This window comes from Balaenoptera musculus, chromosome 2 (assembly GCF_009873245.2).
Source record: "Balaenoptera musculus isolate JJ_BM4_2016_0621 chromosome 2, mBalMus1.pri.v3, whole genome shotgun sequence".
In the NCBI taxonomy this organism is placed as follows: Eukaryota; Metazoa; Chordata; class Mammalia; order Artiodactyla; family Balaenopteridae; genus Balaenoptera; species Balaenoptera musculus.
In genome coordinates, this window is record NC_045786.1 from 57,034,999 (window position 1) to 57,054,309 (window position 19,311).

General features: G+C 41.6%; 1 protein-coding gene and 1 pseudogene across 1 annotated transcript; both read left to right on the forward strand.

The window, feature by feature from the left end:
• The first annotated feature begins 486 nt into the window (after positions 1-486).
• Positions 487-18,995, forward strand: IDH3A (isocitrate dehydrogenase (NAD(+)) 3 catalytic subunit alpha). Its single transcript, XM_036842413.1, has 11 exons — positions 487-579; positions 5,358-5,420; positions 7,536-7,619; positions 9,316-9,430; positions 11,748-11,935; positions 12,428-12,561; positions 13,431-13,533; positions 13,636-13,700; positions 14,709-14,793; positions 15,231-15,383; positions 17,440-18,995. Exons 1-11 carry the CDS (start codon positions 553-555, stop codon positions 17,521-17,523), a joined length of 1,101 nt encoding a protein of 366 aa, XP_036698308.1. The 5' UTR covers positions 487-552; the 3' UTR covers positions 17,524-18,995.
• On the forward strand, positions 9,730-11,424 carry LOC118890092 (annotated as a pseudogene).
• Positions 18,996-19,311: the final 316 nt, after the last annotated feature.

Consider the following 19,311-nt stretch of genomic DNA (forward strand, 5'->3'; position numbering starts at 1 on the left):
ATAGATTCGAAAACTGGATTGTGGTGATGGCTGTGCAACTGTTTACATTTAATGAAAATCATCGCGAAATTACAGTGAGTGAATTTTAAGGTATATATAAATTACACCTCAATAAAGCTGTTAAAAAATAAAAATAAATATTTGTGGAACGAGTAAATGATCTATCTCCCTCCCTGAGGCTGTAAACTCCTTAAGAGAAGCTAAATCCCCCAAATCTAGAAGAGTGACTGGTATCTAGCAGGCGCGGGACAAACATCCCATCTGAACAGTGAACCTATGAATGAATGAGGAGAGGAAGGAGTCTTACCGGAGATTCCGGACTGCAGCTTCCGGGTCGCTGCTCCGCAAGACGCCGCGAGACTAGCCCGGCGATTGGCCAGCGGAGCCGGGGTGTCCAGGACTGGGACCGAGAGCGTGCTCGGAGAATCCAGTAGGCGGGTCCGTGGGGCGGGGCTTCCAGGGGGCGGGGCTTCCAGGGGCGGGCTCCCGGCGCGGGCTGCGCGGCTGCGCAGTATTGCCGCCGCTGTCGCTGTGTTGAGAGAAGTGGACACGATGGCTGGGCCCGCGTGGATATCCAAGGTGAGTGCCTGGCAGACCGGCGTGTGACTGGCGGGCGGGCCGCGTGCTGGGCGGGGGCAGGCGCGCGGCCCCCGACGGGGAGGCGGCGGCGCGCGGCCGGCTGGGGACAGTTAGGGAGCCTGTCCTGGCCGCCTGTGCGCCTCGTTCCGTGGCCCGCGTGCGGTGTGTAGGCAGCCCCGCTCTCCGAAGGTAGCGCCTGGGGCGGGGATGGCATCAGGGTCAAGGCGGGGGGCGCAGGTCCTGCTCCGGGCAGCATCCCGGTTCCACCGCCGGCATCTGCGCCGGCCGGAGCCCAGGCCGCGCGCGGAGCCCGGGAAGGTCACCGGAGCCGCCGCCCCGGCTCCGCCATCCCGGCGGCTTCCGGGGCTGCGGCCCTGCAGCCTGCTGATCGCGCGGAGAGTCCCCTCCAGCACGGCCCAGGCCTCCCCCCGGTGTCTGCTCCGGCCCGGGCCGGGTAACCTCCCAGGTGAGGGAATCCCGAAGTCATTTTCCTGCCAGACTTTTTCTCCCTTAGAGCTCTTCCCAGTCTGATCGTGTAGCTATTTCCCCTTCAAAGGACACAGGGTACCTTGCACCTTGGAATTGCTATCTGAACACTGGGAGACTGGGAGAGGGAGACCAGCATCGCCTTTCTTTCACCTTTTATTGGTGAGAATCCTGCGTTCTCACCTTGACAGCTCGGATGCCTGCCGCAGCTGGATAGGGTTTCTGACCATTTCTGCAATTCTTTGGTTCCTCAGTGGAACTAACTGTGCCTGAAAACGTAATTGCTCAAGATAACACAGAAAGTCCGTGTCAGAACTGGAAGAGGAACCCAGATGTCTCGGGATTCCCAGTTCCAAGTCCCATTCTGCCTACTCTGTGGCCAAGGTCACACAACGAATTATAGGCAGAGGGAAAAATGGGCCCTCAGTTCTCCTGTTGCTCTTAAAGAATGATCCCCTAGAAACCTACCATAAGCAATTTAATTTTTTTCTATAAAATTTGATACTGTATTTCTCCTTTGTTTTAAGTTTAAAGCGAGGTCCACATGCACTGTTACTTAGTGAAAAGCAGTCTACACTGGAGTTTAGGAGTCTTAGGTTTAAATATTGGCAGTACCATTGGTTGGCTGCGTGACCCTGAGCAAATTACTTAACATCTCTGAGCCTTGATAAGCCATCTGTAAAATATCTATACTTGCTTCACAGAGTTGTTTGAGGATTGAAAAAAATAATGTGAGAGCACCTAATACATGCAGAGGGAACACAAAAACCTGAAGCTTTCCTAGCTGTCAATATACTTATCTTACAGTCTTCAAGCAGACAATTGGGCATCAGTAGCTAGGTTTTATTTAGTAACTGGGTTCTGCTTTGTTACCCTCTTCAGACCTGGATTTGTGTATAATGGTAATTTATTTCACATTGGCTCCTGAAGGTAAAGCAAGTTCTGTGTCATTGTCTAAACAGAAGTCAATCCTTTAATCACTGAGCTTACACTTAACATCCAATCATCTTTGGTAGGTACATTAAGCTTCAGAATGAGGGACTAAACAAAACAGCTAGTAAATTTGTTTTGCCTTTAGCGTGGTCTACAAGAAAAAAGCCACATAGTAGGAATTCAGAAAGTGTCAGAAGATGAGGTTCTCCTCTGACATGGAATGGACTCCCTGTGTGACCTTTGGCAGTCATTTGACCTCTGTGGACCAGTTTCTCCCTTTAGGGACTGGGGTAGACAGTGCCTCGGAAGCTGATGTCCCAGAATTATGAGACAGCTGAGCTGGATGTGAGTTTCAATCAGAACAAGTCCTCTATTAGCGTTCCATTTAAGGTTTTATTTCAAAAAAAGAGATCTGCAGCTTAAATTTATTTTTTTCTAAAAAAGCTTTATTTAGAAAAAATAGTGAGTTTCTAAAGACCTTTCTGGCTCTAAAATACTATAATTATAACGAGGCACTTCCCCCATCAGGAAGCTTTTATTGAGTGAGTACCTGCCATACATTCTACACTGTATTTATATGTTTTTAAGTTGGAGGATGAAGGTAAAAAAGGAAATGAGGTGCTATGGATGAAGATGGCCCAGGAAGTCAGAAGTTCAGTCCATGTTCTGTGAGCCTGGCCTTAGTCTCCTTATCTGAAAAGGGCTACTAATACAGTCTCTCCAGGTTTTATTAAAATAAAATGATGTAACATATGTACAAGTATACTATAAAGTAGAAGTCAGCCTGTGCTTTAATAAATCTTGTCTTAAAAGTTCCGGGTCATTCTAATGATTTAGATGCAATACTACCTTATTCTAAGATCACGAAGAAGAGATGACAAAGATGAAGAAGACTGGTTGTTAGAGAAAATCATTGCAAGTATTAAAGCTATTTGCTGGAGTGGGAACTCATCAGATAGAGAGATGCTTGAGGCTGGCCTCAGTTTTTCCAAAAGTATTCTGAGCACCTACTGTGAGCTAGGCACTGTTCTCGGTACTGGAGATAGAACAGTGAACAAAACATGAAAATCTTTGCCTCATGGATTTACATTTTAAATCAGTTATTTTGGCTGGGTCTTTTATCACAAAGACATGGGCTGTTTTTTTTTTTTAATTTTTATTGGAATGTAGTTGATTTACAGTGTTGTGTTAGTTTCAGGTGTACAGCAAAGTGAATCACTTATACATATACATATAGCCCCCCCTTTTTTTTTTTAGATTCTTTTCCCATGTAGGCCATTACAGAGTATTGAGTAGGGTTCCCTGTGCTATACAGCAGGTTCTTAATAGTTATCTATTTTATATATAGTAGTGTATATATGTCAGTCCCAACCTCGACATGGGCCTGTTTGTTTTTTTTAATTAATTAATTTATTTTGGCTGCACCAGGTCTTAATTGCAGCATGCGGGATCTTCGTTGGGGCACGCGGACTTCTTAGTTGTGGCATGCAGACTCTTAGTTGCAGCATGCGGGATCTAGTTCCCGACCAGGGATCGAACCCAGGCCCCCTGCATTGGGAGCATGGAGTCTTACTCACTGGACCACCAGGGAAGTCCTGACATGGGCCTGTTTTGAGTGAATGTTTTTTCTCTCTTTCTGGGGTGTGGGGAGAAGGACTCATGCAAATTTTATAACGTAGCCTTTAAATGGTCTCCCTTCCAATAGCCCATTTGCTGGTGGATGAATCATGTCTTAGGATTAAGTTTTTGGCCAGTGGTTTTGGCATAGCGTATTCTTTTGGGTCTCACCCTGTCTTTTATTGTCGGTCCAGAGAGATGACTGTAGATGCCAGGTTAGAGGATACAATTCATTCACAGCTCCTTGGCTGTTGGTTGGTGTCTCTTTAGTGGATGCTGACATTACAGTGAAGGTTCAGGACTTACAAGAACTGTCCCCCAAAATGAAGACTAAGGATATAGCAAATGTATCTTTGCTCATGTATCTAGCATGAAAAAAAGTTAACATTTAAAACTTTTAATGAATTATTATTTATTTATTAAATAATTTTATTTATTTTTGGTGGTGTTGGGTCTTCATTGCTGCGTGCGGGCTTTCTCTAGTTGCGGTGAGCGGGGGCTACTCTTAGTTGTGGTGCGCGGGCTTCTCATTACGGTGGGCTTCTCTTGTTGCGGAGCACGGGCTCTAGGGGTGCGGGCTTCAGTAGTTGTGGCACGCAGGCTCTAGAGCGCAGGCTCAGTAGTTGTGGTGCATGGGCTTAGTTGCTCCGCAGCATGTGGGATCTTTCCGGACCAGGTATCGAACCGGTGTCCCCTGCATTGGCAGGTGGATTCTTATCCACTGCACCACCAGGGAAGTCACTAAAACTTTTAATGAATTTTAATACCTTTGGTTTATGTACCCAATTTCTTTGATTATATTATTATAATGTAATATGACTTTGTACCAGTTTTCAAGGACTGAATTATTAAAGTTCAAAATAACCTTTCAAAATTTATATTTCTGGTGTGTCATAGTGTTAAGTGGAAAAAAAAATGTACCGGTGGTAACATCTTGGGGTAGTGGGATTAGTAGGTCACATTTCTTTTCTTTTTTTGTATCTTTCCCCTGTCCCAGCGATTAACAATAATGACCATGTCACTTATATTATCAGAAGAAGTAGATAATTTATTTAAAATCTTCATTCTTTATGACACAGGTGTCAAAATAGTATTAAATAAACTTTGTTAGACTTTTATTATAAAGTGTAATTTCTTAATATTCATGGGAGAAGAATAGGCATAATGTATAATTGGAGAAGCCCTGAACTAAGAGTCGGGAGACCCAGATTGTGGTCTCTTTGTGGTCACTCTGTGACCTTAGGCAAATCCCTACTCTTTGGACCCACTGTCTCCACTGTATAATGAGTGAGTTGGGCTCTGGGATTAATAAGGACCCTGCTGGCTCTTAAAATTAGTGATAGTTTTCTTAGAGTGTGTGTTACCCCCAAACTGACCCAGTGGTCAAGAATGTTGACATTAAACCGTCCAGATCATCTGAGAAAAATCCAGTGTTTGAGCTAAAAAAGTAGAGTTTCATCCTAGCTTCAACATCTTTTGACAACTTTTCATAAAATTGACTTTAAAAGTACATAAATCGTACTTACATTCTCAAAGCAAAGGTAAACTGAATATTTCAGTTTTCAAATCCGAAAGAGCTTGCTACATTGAGCTAATACGTGAGAAAAATAATCCTCGGAAATTCCTGAATATATCTGCAAAGTTGCAGCATTATCAGCTGTCAGAGATGGTTCCATCTCTACCTTTTAACTATATGTGGTTTAATTCTGTATGTAACATTTCTTTGTTGATATTAAATGTAGGTCTCTCGGCTGCTGGGGGCATTCCACAACCAAAAACAGGTGACCAGAGGTTTTGCTGGTGGTGTGAGTATAATTACGTCTTTAATTTTTTCCTTTTAGAAGTTTCTCAAGAAAGATGCTTAGACACATTATATAGCATTTAATCTTCACTTATTTAAAATTAGGAAAATTGGCCATACTTATACTGTACATTTAAATAATTGGTGAACATGCATACATCTATTAGGTCACTTGCACATTAAAAAAAAAATTGTATTATAGCTGGTGCTGTAAGCCTATCACATTAATATCTTGAAGGAGGCTTGTTAAAAATAGTTATAAAATAGAATATAAAAAAACAGATACTATCTAAAGATAGCTACTACCCTTGAGCCTGTTACTTTATTTCACAATCTCATTTGGATAAGACAGTTTTTTTCCAAAGTAGTACAAGTTGAGACAAAATTGTTGAGAAGCTTCAAAACCTGCTTTGCATTTTTATTTTGTGAGCTTCCCTGAAAACAGTAGATTGATCGCCAATTAGGAATGCCTCAAACATCTATAAGCCCTGTAGGCTTATATGTATCAATACTTTGCTTACGTAGTCTTCATAGACTCTTGTGTTAGCGGATCATCTATTTCTCATTAAATCTGCTGCTTTTAGAATTCCCAGCGTTAGAGTTCTGTGCTTTAAAAGCTGATACCACATTTTTAGAGCATTCTAAGACTGTGGGTCAGTGACTTCCTGTATGTTTTTATTTTACCTCCTTCTTACAGAATCTGATTTGGATTTCATAATTCCTATACTCCCGTATAACATCTTACCCTGTGAGGGATTTATAAGACCATAGTATATCTTTTTTCATTTACTTTCTGAACTGTGGAAGTAAAGTAGTTTTTTCTGGTGGCCTGATGACGTTTGTTATTACATGTTGGGAGAACAGGAAGAAGAAACCAAAGGGGTTCTTTTGGCTCTGCTTTTGCTGCAAAAGATGCAGGATGAGGCTTGCGCTTTAAGGATAGTTAAGCTAGCATTTCAAACGCATTCTGAAAGCTAATGAGATGATCATTGCTCTCTGCTATTATTTAATTTTCAGGCTGTCCATTAAAAAATATATATTGACCTGGTGGGGAGGGGGTTATATTTGAAAGAAATAAGAGAAACTAATTTTTAAAAAAGATTTCTTCAGTTGTACAGAAAAATTCAGAAATAATTAGTCCACCTGCTTTGGGAGCATCACTGGAAGGTAGAAGACCAGGGAAATGTAAATCAGTGATTTTTTAAAAAAGGAGCACAGGCAACTGGCACTGAAAAAGGCCAGGGACCGTTGTCTGAACCAAACTTCTAGGTAGGGGAAATACCCAAATAATGACATATATAGTTTCCAAATGGTAATCCTCATTTAAATCCTCTCATCATTTCCCTTTACACATTTTTTTCTGTGTTTGAAATGCTGGCTGTATTTTGTTTGAAGCCTTTGAACTAAATCGTTGATGTTACATTATAAATACACTTGTCATTCTAAGTGTAATTCAGACACTGCAGGTATGATCACATACCCTATTCTTGTTGGTTCCAAATAAACTCTGCTGAGCTTATTTGGATTACTTTTGTCATTAGGAGCCAATTTTATAAAGGAAATCAGGAAAGTGGAGACCCTGTCTTGATGTGAAGTCTGATTTTCTGAGTGCCAAAACAGACCTCAGCGGTACTCTGGAAGTGTCTGAGAGTGTTTTGTAAGACTGAACAAGTTGCATGAGAAACCGAACTTTCTAGGCTCCTGGTGGAGAGGAAAGTGCTTGCCTTCCTGGGAAACCCTCTAAATTTTAGTGAGAGAACATTGTTGAAATGTTTTGCTCTCCTTGGTTTTACAGACTTGAATTAATTGGTCTCTTTGTAGTTTGTCTGAAACGAAACAGCAATTGGGAAGTTTACCTGGTAGTTTATTTTTGTTTTATCTGGAGAGCATCACTTAAGTTCTTTTTAAAACCTCTGGGCTCAGCTAGGGAGTAGAGTTGTGGAGTCTCTTGATTCTTGGCTCCACTTTGATAAGCCGTTGGAAGGTAGGTCTGTTTTCTTAAAGGCATTTCTTATGAGTTAAGAAAACCCGTAAACTGGATTTCTTTGTCAATGATGTTCCTTTTTAAACCTTCAAAAATCAATTCTGACTGTCTTCTTTGATGATTTCTTATATTCAGGTTAAGACGGTAACTTTAATTCCAGGAGATGGAATTGGCCCAGAAATTTCAGCCACAGTTATGAAGATTTTTGATGCTGCCAAAGTAAGTGAGCTTAAAAAATACTTTTGATAATAATTTGTAGAAAAGTTTTCTTAGCCAGTTGGAGACCGTGAACTCTTAGGATGAATTGTTCACGTTTGTATGAAGTTGGTGAGGTCTGTTAAATTTCACAGATTCTGAGTGAAAGAGTGTTGTTTGCTGCCGTCATTGTCAATAGTTTAAGCTACTGTATTGGCATCAGTTATATATAAAGTAATCCAAGTAGTACTGTCATTTTTGTGGACTTTTGAACACTGCCTGTGTTTAAAGTCTTTAAGCCCCGCCAAGTCACCTGTCTATCTCATTTTTCCTTCCTGCCAAAAAAAGAGAATAGAATTGATATTTCAAAAAACTATATAGGGCATTTTGAAAGATTCTTTTTTTTTTTTTTTTTTTCCCTGGTGTGGAAGTATCAAGTATGAGGTATTATTATCCAACAGCCTAGCCTTCAATGCAGGTAGATACTTAAAAATCTACAGAATTTAGGAAACTTGGACTTTGTTTGACCTGATGCTTTATTCTTGCTATTTATAGCTGCTAGGTGAAATAATGTGTAAGATTAAATCAGGGTTGTTATGATACCAACAGCTATAAGTCAAGGAATTCAATTTATTTATACTAAACATTCATTGTTTTTCTATATGAGTTTTTAATTAAAACTCCTACAGAGGAAATGATGCTTATACAATAGCATTCCCCAAGGGAACTGAAATATGATCGCTCTCAGCTGTAAGCTCCTTGTGAACAAGGAGCACAAGTCTTGCTCTGTGTTCCTATTCCTAGTGCGTGCCCAGTTGGCTGTCAGATGTGTGTGTACACATTGAAGGGTGTGGGTGAAAAGAAAGGATAACGCTGGTTTATTCCTTAAAACTTCTTTCATAGGTTATATAATATGTCTTTTTTTTTCTTAACAGCTTTATTGAGATTTAATTCATATATTGTTCAATTCATCATGTAAAGTGTACAGTTCATTCATGGAGTTGTGCAACCATCACCATAGTCTAATTTTAGAACATTTTCATCACCCAGAAAGAAACCCCATACTCATCAGCAGTCACTCCCCATCACCCTTCTCTCTCCCACCCTACCCTCCCATCACCAGCCCTAGGTGACCACTAATCTACTTTCTCTCTCTGTAGATTTGCCTGTTCTGGACATTTCATATAAAAAGAGTCTTAAAATTACATGGTTTTTGTGTGATGGATTGGGAGATTGGGATTGACATATATATACTAATATGTATAAAATAGATAACTAATAAGAACCTGCTGTATAAAAAATAAATAAAATAAAATTCAAAACTTAAAAAAAAAATTACATGGTTTTTGTGATTGGCTCTTTTCTTAGCATAATATTTTCAGGATTCATCCATGTATCAGTACTATGTGATATTTCTGTGAATCATATTTCTCTGCTCCTTATGATATTATAATTATAGCCACATTAACAGTGATTGTGAAAAAAAGAAGTAGGCAGGTGGCAGCTAGGAGTGATGACTGGACAAGGGTAATGTGGAGAATCCATCTGGACATGCTAGAGAATGACATCTCTTCTTGCATGCCAGGAACTTTCCGGGCCTTTATTGTATGTGTTTTCACCAGTTGCATCCAAAGTGAGGAAGTTTGTTTATAACTGTAGTGTGAATGTCAGTCACATGTAGGTCTTTCCAGTTCATTGTGCTCTGTGGTGTGGCATCTAGGCACCTATTCAGTGGGAGGAGCGGAATGTCACCGCCATTCAAGGACCGGGAGGAAAGTGGATGATCCCTCCAGAAGCCAAAGAGTCCATGGATAAGAACAAGATGGGCTTGAAAGGTAGCACTGAAGTGAATATGATGCTTATTATTGATTTCTGCTACAGGTGTTACATTTATCTTTACCTAGATTTATCTTTTGTATAATTTTTACATTTTTATTTTAATTCATACATGCTTAAGGTCATGATTCAAAATATTAGCATGTGACAGATTGGAATTCAGCATAGGCTTTAAATCCAGACAGATCCACTATGAATGTCATCCCTGCTGCTTACTGGCTGGGAGGCTTGGGCAAATTTCTTACTCTTTTTTTTCCCCTTTACCTTTAAATGACAGCAATAGGGAATTCCCTGGCAGTCCGGTGGTTAGGACTCAGTGCTTTCACTGCCTAGGGCCCGGACTCGATCCCTGATCAGGGAACTAAGATCCCGAAGACCGGCACAGTGCAGCCAAAAAAAAAAAAAAAAAATGACAGCAATAGAGTTGATACCTCATAGGGAGGTGGTGTCATAGGATTAGCTAATGTCAAGGACCTGATACTGTGCTTGGTCCTCAGTCAGTAGATGCTCAATGCAGTTGATATTCCAGAAAGCTTCATTGAGGAAATTTCTTCCTTCATCTGAATCTGAGGGAGAGGGTAAAGTTAGAGGCAGAACATATTTTACAAGGTAGCCCAGGTGGGTCTGTAGGTGACACAGGGAGTAGGCGCTGAATGTTGCCTGAGAGTGACCAGCCATGGATGGACTCATTTACGATGAAGAGAACATCAGACTCAGAAACAGAGCACCTCTCTGCCCTTTTAAATGACGCTTGCTCTGTTGTAAAAGTGTCCCTTGATTCATGAAGCGTGCATGTTAGATGTGTCACAAAGCTACTTCATGTCCAAAGAAAGGATCCTAAATACATCTCTGATGGAATACTGGAAAAAATAAAAATTGGTATTTCAAATACAGTTGGCTCTCCGTATCCACATGTGCATCCGTGGATTCACAATCATGTATGGAAAAGATTAAAAAAACAAATTCTGGGCTGGGACATCCCAGTCCCGGTTGGTCCTCTCGCCCGCCACCGGTGCGACCGGTCCGCGCAGCCAGCCCGGTTAGCCCGGTCTGCACTGCCCCCCGGCCAGCTGGTCTCCCACCGCAACCATGGATGCCATCGAGGAGTTGCAGATGCTAAAGCTGGACAAGGAGAATGCCGTTGACTGCGCTGAGCAGGCCGAGGCCAAGAAGCAAGCTGAGGACCGCAGCAGGCGGCTGGAGGAGGAGCGGCAGGCCCTCCAGAAGAAGCTGAGAGGGACGGAGGGCGAGGTGGAAGAGTATTCTCAATCAGTGAAGGATGCCCAGGAGAAACGAGCAGGCTAAGAGAGCCACCAATGCCAGGGCAGATGTGGCCTCCCTGAACCGCTGCACTCAGCTGGTAGAGGAGGAGGTGGACCAGGTGCAGGGGCACCTGGCTACAGCCCTGCAAAAGCTGGAGGAGGCTGACAAGGCAGCTGATGAGAGTGAGAGAGGGATGAAGGTCATGGAAAACTGAGCTATGAAGGATGAGGAAAAGATGGAGATGCAGCTGAAGGAGGCCAAGCACATCGCTGAGGATTCAGACCGCAAGCATGAGGAGGTGGCCAGGAAGCTAGTGATCCTGGAAGGAGAGCTGGAGCCCTGAGAAGAGACAGCTGAGGTGGCTGAGAGCCGGGAGGAGGATCTTGGGACCACGGTCCAGGCCCTCAAGTCCCTGATGGCCTCAGAGGAGGAGTATTCCACCAAAGAAGATAGATATGAAGAGGAGATCAAACTGCTGGAGGAGAAGCTAAAGGAGGCTGAGACCCGATCAGAGTCTGCCAAAAGGTCGGTGGCAAAGTTGGAGAAAACCATTGACGACCTGGAAGAGACCTTGGCCAGTGCCAAGGAGGAGAACGTGGAAATGCACCAGACCCTCGACCAGAGCCTGCTGGAGCTCAACAACCTGTGAGGACTGGCCCTGCCCCCAGCCAGGCTATAGTTGCCACCCCAACGAATAAAACTGGTGTTACCAGCAAAAAAAAAAAAAAAATCCACAAAGTTCCAAAAAGCAAAACTTGAATTTTTTCACCGGCAACTATTTACATAGTGCTTACATTATATTAGGTATCATAAGTAGTCTAGAGATTATTTAGTTTACAGGAGGATGTGTGTAGGCTATATGCAAATACTATGTCATTTTATAATAAGGGGCTTGAACATCCATGGATTTTGGTATCTGCTGGGTCCTGGATCAATCCCTCCCCCCAAACCCCCATGCTGAGGGACAAGTGTCAACACTAGGTACTTGTGTTTATAAAGGAAAAGAAAAGACCAGACTGTATCCTCTTGTCATCTGGGTATTCTTTATTACAGGCCCTTTAAAAACCCCAATAGCCGCGGGTCACCCATCCATGAATTTATTGCTGCGTAAAACATTTGACCTTTATGCAAATGTCCGACCATGTGTCTCAATCGAAGGCTATAAAACCCCTTACAGTGATGTAAATATTGTCACCATTCGAGAGAACACGGAAGGAGAATACAGTGGAATTGAGCATGTGGTATGTTCATTTGGATACTTTTTCATTCTTAGTTGGGTGGCTTTCTGTGCACTTGGGACCTTTGTTCAAATTCCCAGTTGAAAATATTTCCCAAAGACAGTTCTCTCGCATTCTGTGAGGAGTTGTGGGTGTTTGTCTTGTCCTGGGTCTCTGGCTGACAGTACTCAAGTGGATGCCTGGGCGAGGGGGTGTGGTGCTTCAGGGTGTGGGCTTGGGAACTTGTCCTCTGTGTGAATTTTGAATCCTCAACTTCATACGTAACTATCTCTGCACCTTGGTTTTCCTCATCTGTGCGGTGAGGCTTATAATACCTGGCTCCTAGGACTGGAGTGAACATGATTAACCTCACTGACATACTGTATGCATGATGCTTGCCTTGGCAGCTGGTGCCATGCAAGCCTGCCACGGATGGTGTTGTCTGCACACTGCTGGCAGTCCAGGACTGGGTTGTTGCCATACCCTTTCAGCGAGGCAGGACTTCTTCTGTTTCAGATTGTGGATGGAGTTGTGCAGAGTATCAAGCTCATTACTGAGGGGGCGAGCAAGCGCATCGCAGAGTTTGCCTTTGAGTATGCGCGGAACAATCTCCGGAGCAACGTCACGGCCGTGCACAAAGCCAACATCATGTGAGTCCCTGTGGGCGGCGCTCCCTCCGGCTTTGTGGGCGAGGAGCAGTGACAGGGCTTTCCTTTCCTCTCTCCAGCTTGCTCATTGACTCCTGATAGCTCTGGAAAATGGCCTTGTAGCCAGTCAGAGGGTCAGGCATTTCTCTTGTGTCAGAATATCCTATTTAATGTGCTTCATTGAGTGGATGACTGGAGCAGGTTTGGAGGGAGCAAGAATTCAGGTCCCGGAAGTTTAAGGAGGGCCTGAGAACCATCGGGGAAGGAAGCCGGAGAGTCTGGATCCCCAGGTGCGGTGGGCAGTTAGCTAAGGCCACGTCTGTAAAAGGGCAGTCATTTCTGTGTTAGGAGGGAATAGCAGGAATGTTTCTGAGATGGCCACCTGCTCAGGGGCTTAAAATATTGCTCATAGTGCTAATACTATCTGATGTATTATTCTAGCAGTTTGAATTCTTCTCAGCCCTAGTGTATTAAAGGCTAACTCAGTGTATTAGGAAGCAGGTTTCCTAACCTAAGAAAAGTGTTGAGCATGTAAAATAGTAAAACCATTTAAATAATTGAATAAGTTAACCTTTTAAGGCAATTTTAATGTTTTCTTATTAATAGATATTTCATAATTCTTGCTGGATAACACTATAAAAATATAGTCTCTTATGATCAAACTATATTACATTTTTTACCCTTTTGTGCTTCCAGAAGTATCCTAAAACATTTAAATTTGCATTTTACTGATTGCCAAAAAGAATAATTTTACTGTAATTGAAATCAGATATCTGGAACTTAAGTTTCTTGAACTTACTTTACTTCTCTGATTTGATCTTTTTCTCTCTGCAAGTCTTTGCTTTCAGCAATTTTTATTTGATTAAATACAGGCGAATGTCAGATGGGCTTTTTCTGCAAAAATGCAGGGAAGTTGCAGAAAACTATAAAGATATTAAATTTAATGAGATGTACCTTGACACAGTATGTTTGAATGTAAGTATATATTCACACTTACCTGCTACTTTTTGTGGTGTATAGTGTGTCCGTATGGTGCACAGTTTTTGATTGCTAAACGCACAAATGCATTTTTTGTAGATGGTCCAGGATCCGTCCCAGTTTGATGTCCTTGTTATGCCAAATTTGTATGGAGACATCCTTAGGTAAGTCTGGCTATACCTTTTAGCCTACAGTTTATTTATAAATGTCATAAAATAAATTGTGGCTTACAAATTTTAATCAAATACTATAAAATACAGCATTTGTTACAAGCCACGAGTTGAATTCTGACAATTCAGGTGGTGATATCAATGGTGATATGCTGGATGGGTTATTCATTCATTTGCCAAATCAGCTCTGGGCTCTTGCTCCCTGACCATTAGTTCCCTCTTCCCATTTTACAGATATTTTATTGGTTGGTTGATTGATTGATTTCAGTGTTTTATCATGTGTAGCTAGGTAGGTGCGTGTTCATTTTTATAAATTTTTTGTAACTTTTGGCATAATTTCAGACTTACAGAAAAGTTGCAAGAATGGTACAAAGAATTCCTGTGTACTCAGCACCCACATTCACCAAATGTTAACATTTTACCAGACTTACTTTATTACTCCCTCTCTCTCTCTCTCTCTCTCTCTCTCTCTTCTTCTCTCCTTTCCCCTCCCTTCATCCTCCTCCTCCTTCTTCTTTTTTCTCTCTTTGTCTCTACACACGTACACGTGATGGTGGTTAAATGGTGCTTTTGTAAGTCCATCATTCCTTCTACGTGTATTAGTTGGCATTCTACTGTAAGGATAAGCTTTTCCTTCTCTTTTATTTATTTGTTTACTTATTTACCTATATCAATTTGGACTCCTGGTTTCTATTTTATTTAGTGGTTATATCCATCACTATCATCTTTTATGTTGATGCATATGTTGTGCAGACTTGGCCAGTGGGAGTCCCTTTGAACTGTCTCTGTGTCCTTTTGACACAGCCCATCATTTGCTTTCTGGCACAATAAGGTGCTTCAGGCTCATCCTATATTTTCCTAACTGTAGTCCTGGAATTAGCCATTTCTCTAAGGAGCCCAGGTTCCTTTTAGTGGAGAATGGTATTTAAAGATGAAAGTCTGGGTGCTAGGTGAGACGTTTTATTTTTCAAAATATCCTTTGAAATGCTTTTCTGCCCCCAGTGACCTGTGTGCAGGACTGATTGGAGGTCTTGGTGTGACACCAAGTGGCAACATTGGAGCCAATGGAGTTGCAATCTTCGAGTCGGTAAGGACCCTGGTGACACCTGAAGCAGAATTCAAGTCAGAATGACATGAGAACCCAGGAGGGCTTATCTGCATAAATATATTTTAACTCTTGAGTTTTTCCAATTGTTGGAAGAAAATGAAGCTTAGTTTATTCATTCGTTTTCCTCTTATTTCTTTTTTATCCTTATTATTTATTATGTATCCTTCCTCAGTTAAAATATTTTACTGAAAGTTGGACTGGATAAGATTGTTAGTCCATATTTTTGCACTTAAAAAAGAATTACTTTAGCTCTTTGTTTTTCTGAGGTTTTATTTCTAAGACATGTGTCTGAGCAGCTATTTGGTAGCTATTTTTCATCGGTGAGGAAAGCTGATTAAGAGCCCAGCTTCCCTGGAAGAGGGCTGTTTGCTCCTGTCTCCCTCCTGACTGCACCCTTTCCCCCACTACCTGGGCAGGTTCACGGGACGGCCCCAGACATCGCGGGCAAGGACATGGCCAACCCCACGGCCCTCCTGCTCAGTGCCGTGATGATGCTGCGCCACATGGGGCTTTTCGACCACGCTGCAAAGATTGAGACGGCATGCTTTGCTACAATTAAGGATGGGAAGGTATTGGTAATCTTGCCACACTTCTGCTGGGTAAAATGCATTTCCTCCTTGGGTTTTATGTGTGTGAAGGACCGATGATGGTTCTTCTCAAGAGGGCCAAAGGATTGGATGTCAAACAGGCATTCTTAATGTGGGCTCCCTGAGTGAACTCGGGGGGTCTGCACACGTGTGTGCATTTTCTGAAGAGAGGATTAACGTATTTCATCAGGGAAGGGCCGAGGAGCACTGTGGTAGGGGCACCAGGGTGCAATGGAAAGAGCAGTGGTGTGGGCGTCAGAGCAGTGCAGGCCCAGTTACCCTGTTGTTACCTGTGGGATCTTGGCCAAGTCCATTAATTTTTCTTGGCAGCTTTTTCCTCTTCCCAGCAAACATCTATTGCATACATGATAAGGTATGGAGAATATAATAAAATGAGGAATAAGGTATGGTCTCAGGCCTCAAGGAGCTTGGAATCTAGCAGTAGTAAAGATGCAGATGTGTCTATAATACAGTGGAGCTATATATTATACTATGTGCATCTGTGATATAAAAGTAATGTAGAAGTTTTATAGAAGTAATAATGGCTGATATTAATTGAATACTTTCGTGATTTTATATTCATTACATATATCTCAGCAAATCTCTACTCCTATGTGACATAGATACTGTAATTAAGCCCATTTTATAGATGAGGAAACCGAGGCACAGAGAGATTAAGTAAGTTTGTCCAAGGTCTCACAGCTCCTAACTGGCAAAGTTGGGGTTCACACCCAGTCTGGCTCTTACCCAACAAGCTTCACTGTTTCCATAAGCAGTTGTGACTCATAGGAGGGTTGTGACCAATTATTCTGAAAGTGGGAGGAGAACAGAGGAGGTCATGGCTTTACAAGGCTGGGCCTGAAAGGCTAATCCCTAGTCTGAGGTCTCTTCCTTTTTTTAAAAAACTAGCATTTTAAAAAAAGATAAGATATACATAGTATAAAATCAACCATTTTAATAATTTTTGAGGCACACAGTCTATTGGTATTAAATATTAAAACTTTTCATATTGTTGTGCGACCTTCACCACCATCCATCTCCAGACTTCTTCATTTTCCTAAACTCAAACCGTCCCAATTAAACAATAATTTACCTATTTTCTGCCATTCCCCCAGCCCCTGGCAACCACCATCTACTTTCTGTCTCTATGAATTTGACTACTCTAGGTGCCTCATGTAAGTGGAATCATATACTATCCGTAACATTGTGACCGGCTTATTTCACTTAGCATAATGTCTTCAAGGTTTGCTTCTTCTTTTTAAAAAATTCTATAATTTGAAATTCTTATGGCCAAAATATAAGAAACCCAAGCTTGTTTTTAACAATATGACTGATATAGTCATATTGAAGGGCATGTGATTATATATATTTTTTATTCTGACGCTGTATTTGAGAAGCTATTCATAGAGCCCAGCAGAGAGATGCCTAAATTACACAGTAGGCCCTTTAAATTGTTTAGGATGCGATGGGACAAGAGAATTAAATATACTGAGTTCCGTTTGGGAGTAAAGAGAGCATAAGCTGGTAGAAAACAGAGACTATGGGAGGATTTCTTAAAGAAGGGAATTTAAGAGTTAAGTGATTTAAATATTTCCTTAGTATTTGTTTCTTAGCCTCCAAAAAATAGGTCAAAATGTGTCTTTAAAGAAAAAAAAAAAATTTAAAAATCCCCAAGGAATTTATGCAACCTCTTGTTTAGATTTGCTGTCATTTAAGTGTCCGTAATCAAATGCTTCCTTAGGGTCTGTTGTATGGACAAAGGGAAAATTTTTGGAAAGCCTCCCTGCTTCCCTTTGTAGTGAGAGCATCTTGTTCTTCCAGAGTGTTTCTGTGTACACTATCGAATTAGCTTTTCCAAGTCCTCCTGGGGTAGGTGGATGGTGGTGGAGCGGGTCTCACTTTGAAATGAGGAACTAAATGAAAGAGTAGTCAGGTAACTCACTCAGCTGGTATCTCACCGAGAGCTTTAAATAAAAACATCCTTGCTTTGGTTTAATGTGTGGATACATTTTTTATCTTTGCTTTTTCCTTTTCTCAGAGCTTAACAAAAGATTTGGGAGGCAATGCAAAATGCTCAGACTTCACGGAAGAAATCTGTCGCCGAGTAAAAGATTTAGATTAAGGCTTCTACAAATGGTTTTGCCTCAGTCACTCCTAACGGACTCCATGTCAGCCTGTATTAGAATACCTCCCATTATGTATGCATTTATGCATTTGTTGCTTGTTTCTTGACAGAGTACATTTTTAGACCTGGCCTTTTCTTAACAAAATCTGTGCAGAGGATGCAGGTGATGTCCCTGGGCCTGCTTTCAAAGGACTTTATCCAAGTGCTTGTTTTATTTATTAAATGTCTATCTGGTACACATTTTTTTGAAAACTCTAAGTAGACCATATCATTTGCCATTGTTAACCATTTTACGCTTCAGTTACAACAGTTTTTCTTTAACTGTAAATATCATGACACAGAATTAATACGAGAAAACATACAACTTTTTCAAGAAAAACAATGATTTCCTAGGTTTATGAAAAATATAATGGAAATAAAATAGAATGTTGATGTATTAGCACAAGATAATATTCTTATAAAACTAAACGGGCACAAGAGAAATTTCCTGGGAAAGTTTACATCAAAAACAGTGAATATGGTATATTTCTTAGTGATATGGAAAGTAAAGACTGATTTGTGCTTTACATGAATTACTGAGTATGAATAAAGACTTCAGATCCGAGAAATATATAATGAGAGATGTAGTTTTTGTTAATAAGATATGGGTAATATATCGGGTACAAAGACACAAATGCATTGTGTGTTCAATTGTTTTTATCTTGAGATGATTGACTATTCCTGGCGAGAGCTTTTAATGAAGGAGTGGTCCTTCCTTTTCATTAGACATACATCAAGCATCGTGTGTAACGCAGCCCTTGATCCCCCGTGCAGACCCTGAGTCAGACATGGGAGCCGACCATTGTGTGCGATCACTCTTCCCCAGCATGTCTGTCTCTGGAAGTGGACCACACTCCCACTGATACTGCTAAAAGGCCTGACCATATAAAATTTGACTGCAGTTGAGGACCCTGGGGTGCTGGCTATTAACTTTATATTTCAGTGGCTACCCCTTCCCCAAAACACCAAATTACCTCCCTGTGCCTCAGCACCACCAATAAAAGATGAGTTGCAGACTCAGCCTGAGATGAGTCACAAAATCGTGCCACCCTGGGGCTTGCCTTAGTTTTTGACCTTCAGGCACGTCCCCATCCCTCCTCCATTCCCCATCCTTAGCATGATTTTTCTTTAATCTTCAGACACTAAGTCACTATTTTCATGAACCCTTTGGTCCCACACCAGAGGCAACTCATGTCCTTCTTGGCCCTTGTGTAACATTGCAAACCTGTGGCTTTGCATTGTGTACCCTGGTCACAAGGGGATTTCTTAACAACAACAAATACCCTTGTCTGGGTCCTTTTTTAGGCTGGTAACCAGACTTACAACCTTATATGTATTTTACTTTGTTTAAACTGCTGCTTCTGTTTTATTGAATTGTGCTAATTATCAGTGATCCTTGGGTTTACACTAATAAAGAATTCCCAAACGAATTGAGGTGTATGCTTTCTCTACCGATTTCCCATTTAGATGCCTTAGGTCATTTTGGCTCAGTTTGCTACTAAGAATGGCTGCTTCAAGTATTCAGAGTGGGCAGGGTGAGGGGACACGGGTTCGATCTCTGGTTGGGGAACTAAGATTCCACAAGCTGTATGGCTCAGCCAAAACAAACAAACAAAAAACAGAATGGGCAGGGTGGCATGGTGGTGACAGACTAGCACCCAATTGACTGCTTTCACTAGAATGCTCCACTTGACCTCCTCCCACACCTTTGCTTATTCCAGGGCACTAGAGGTCATTGGTATACCT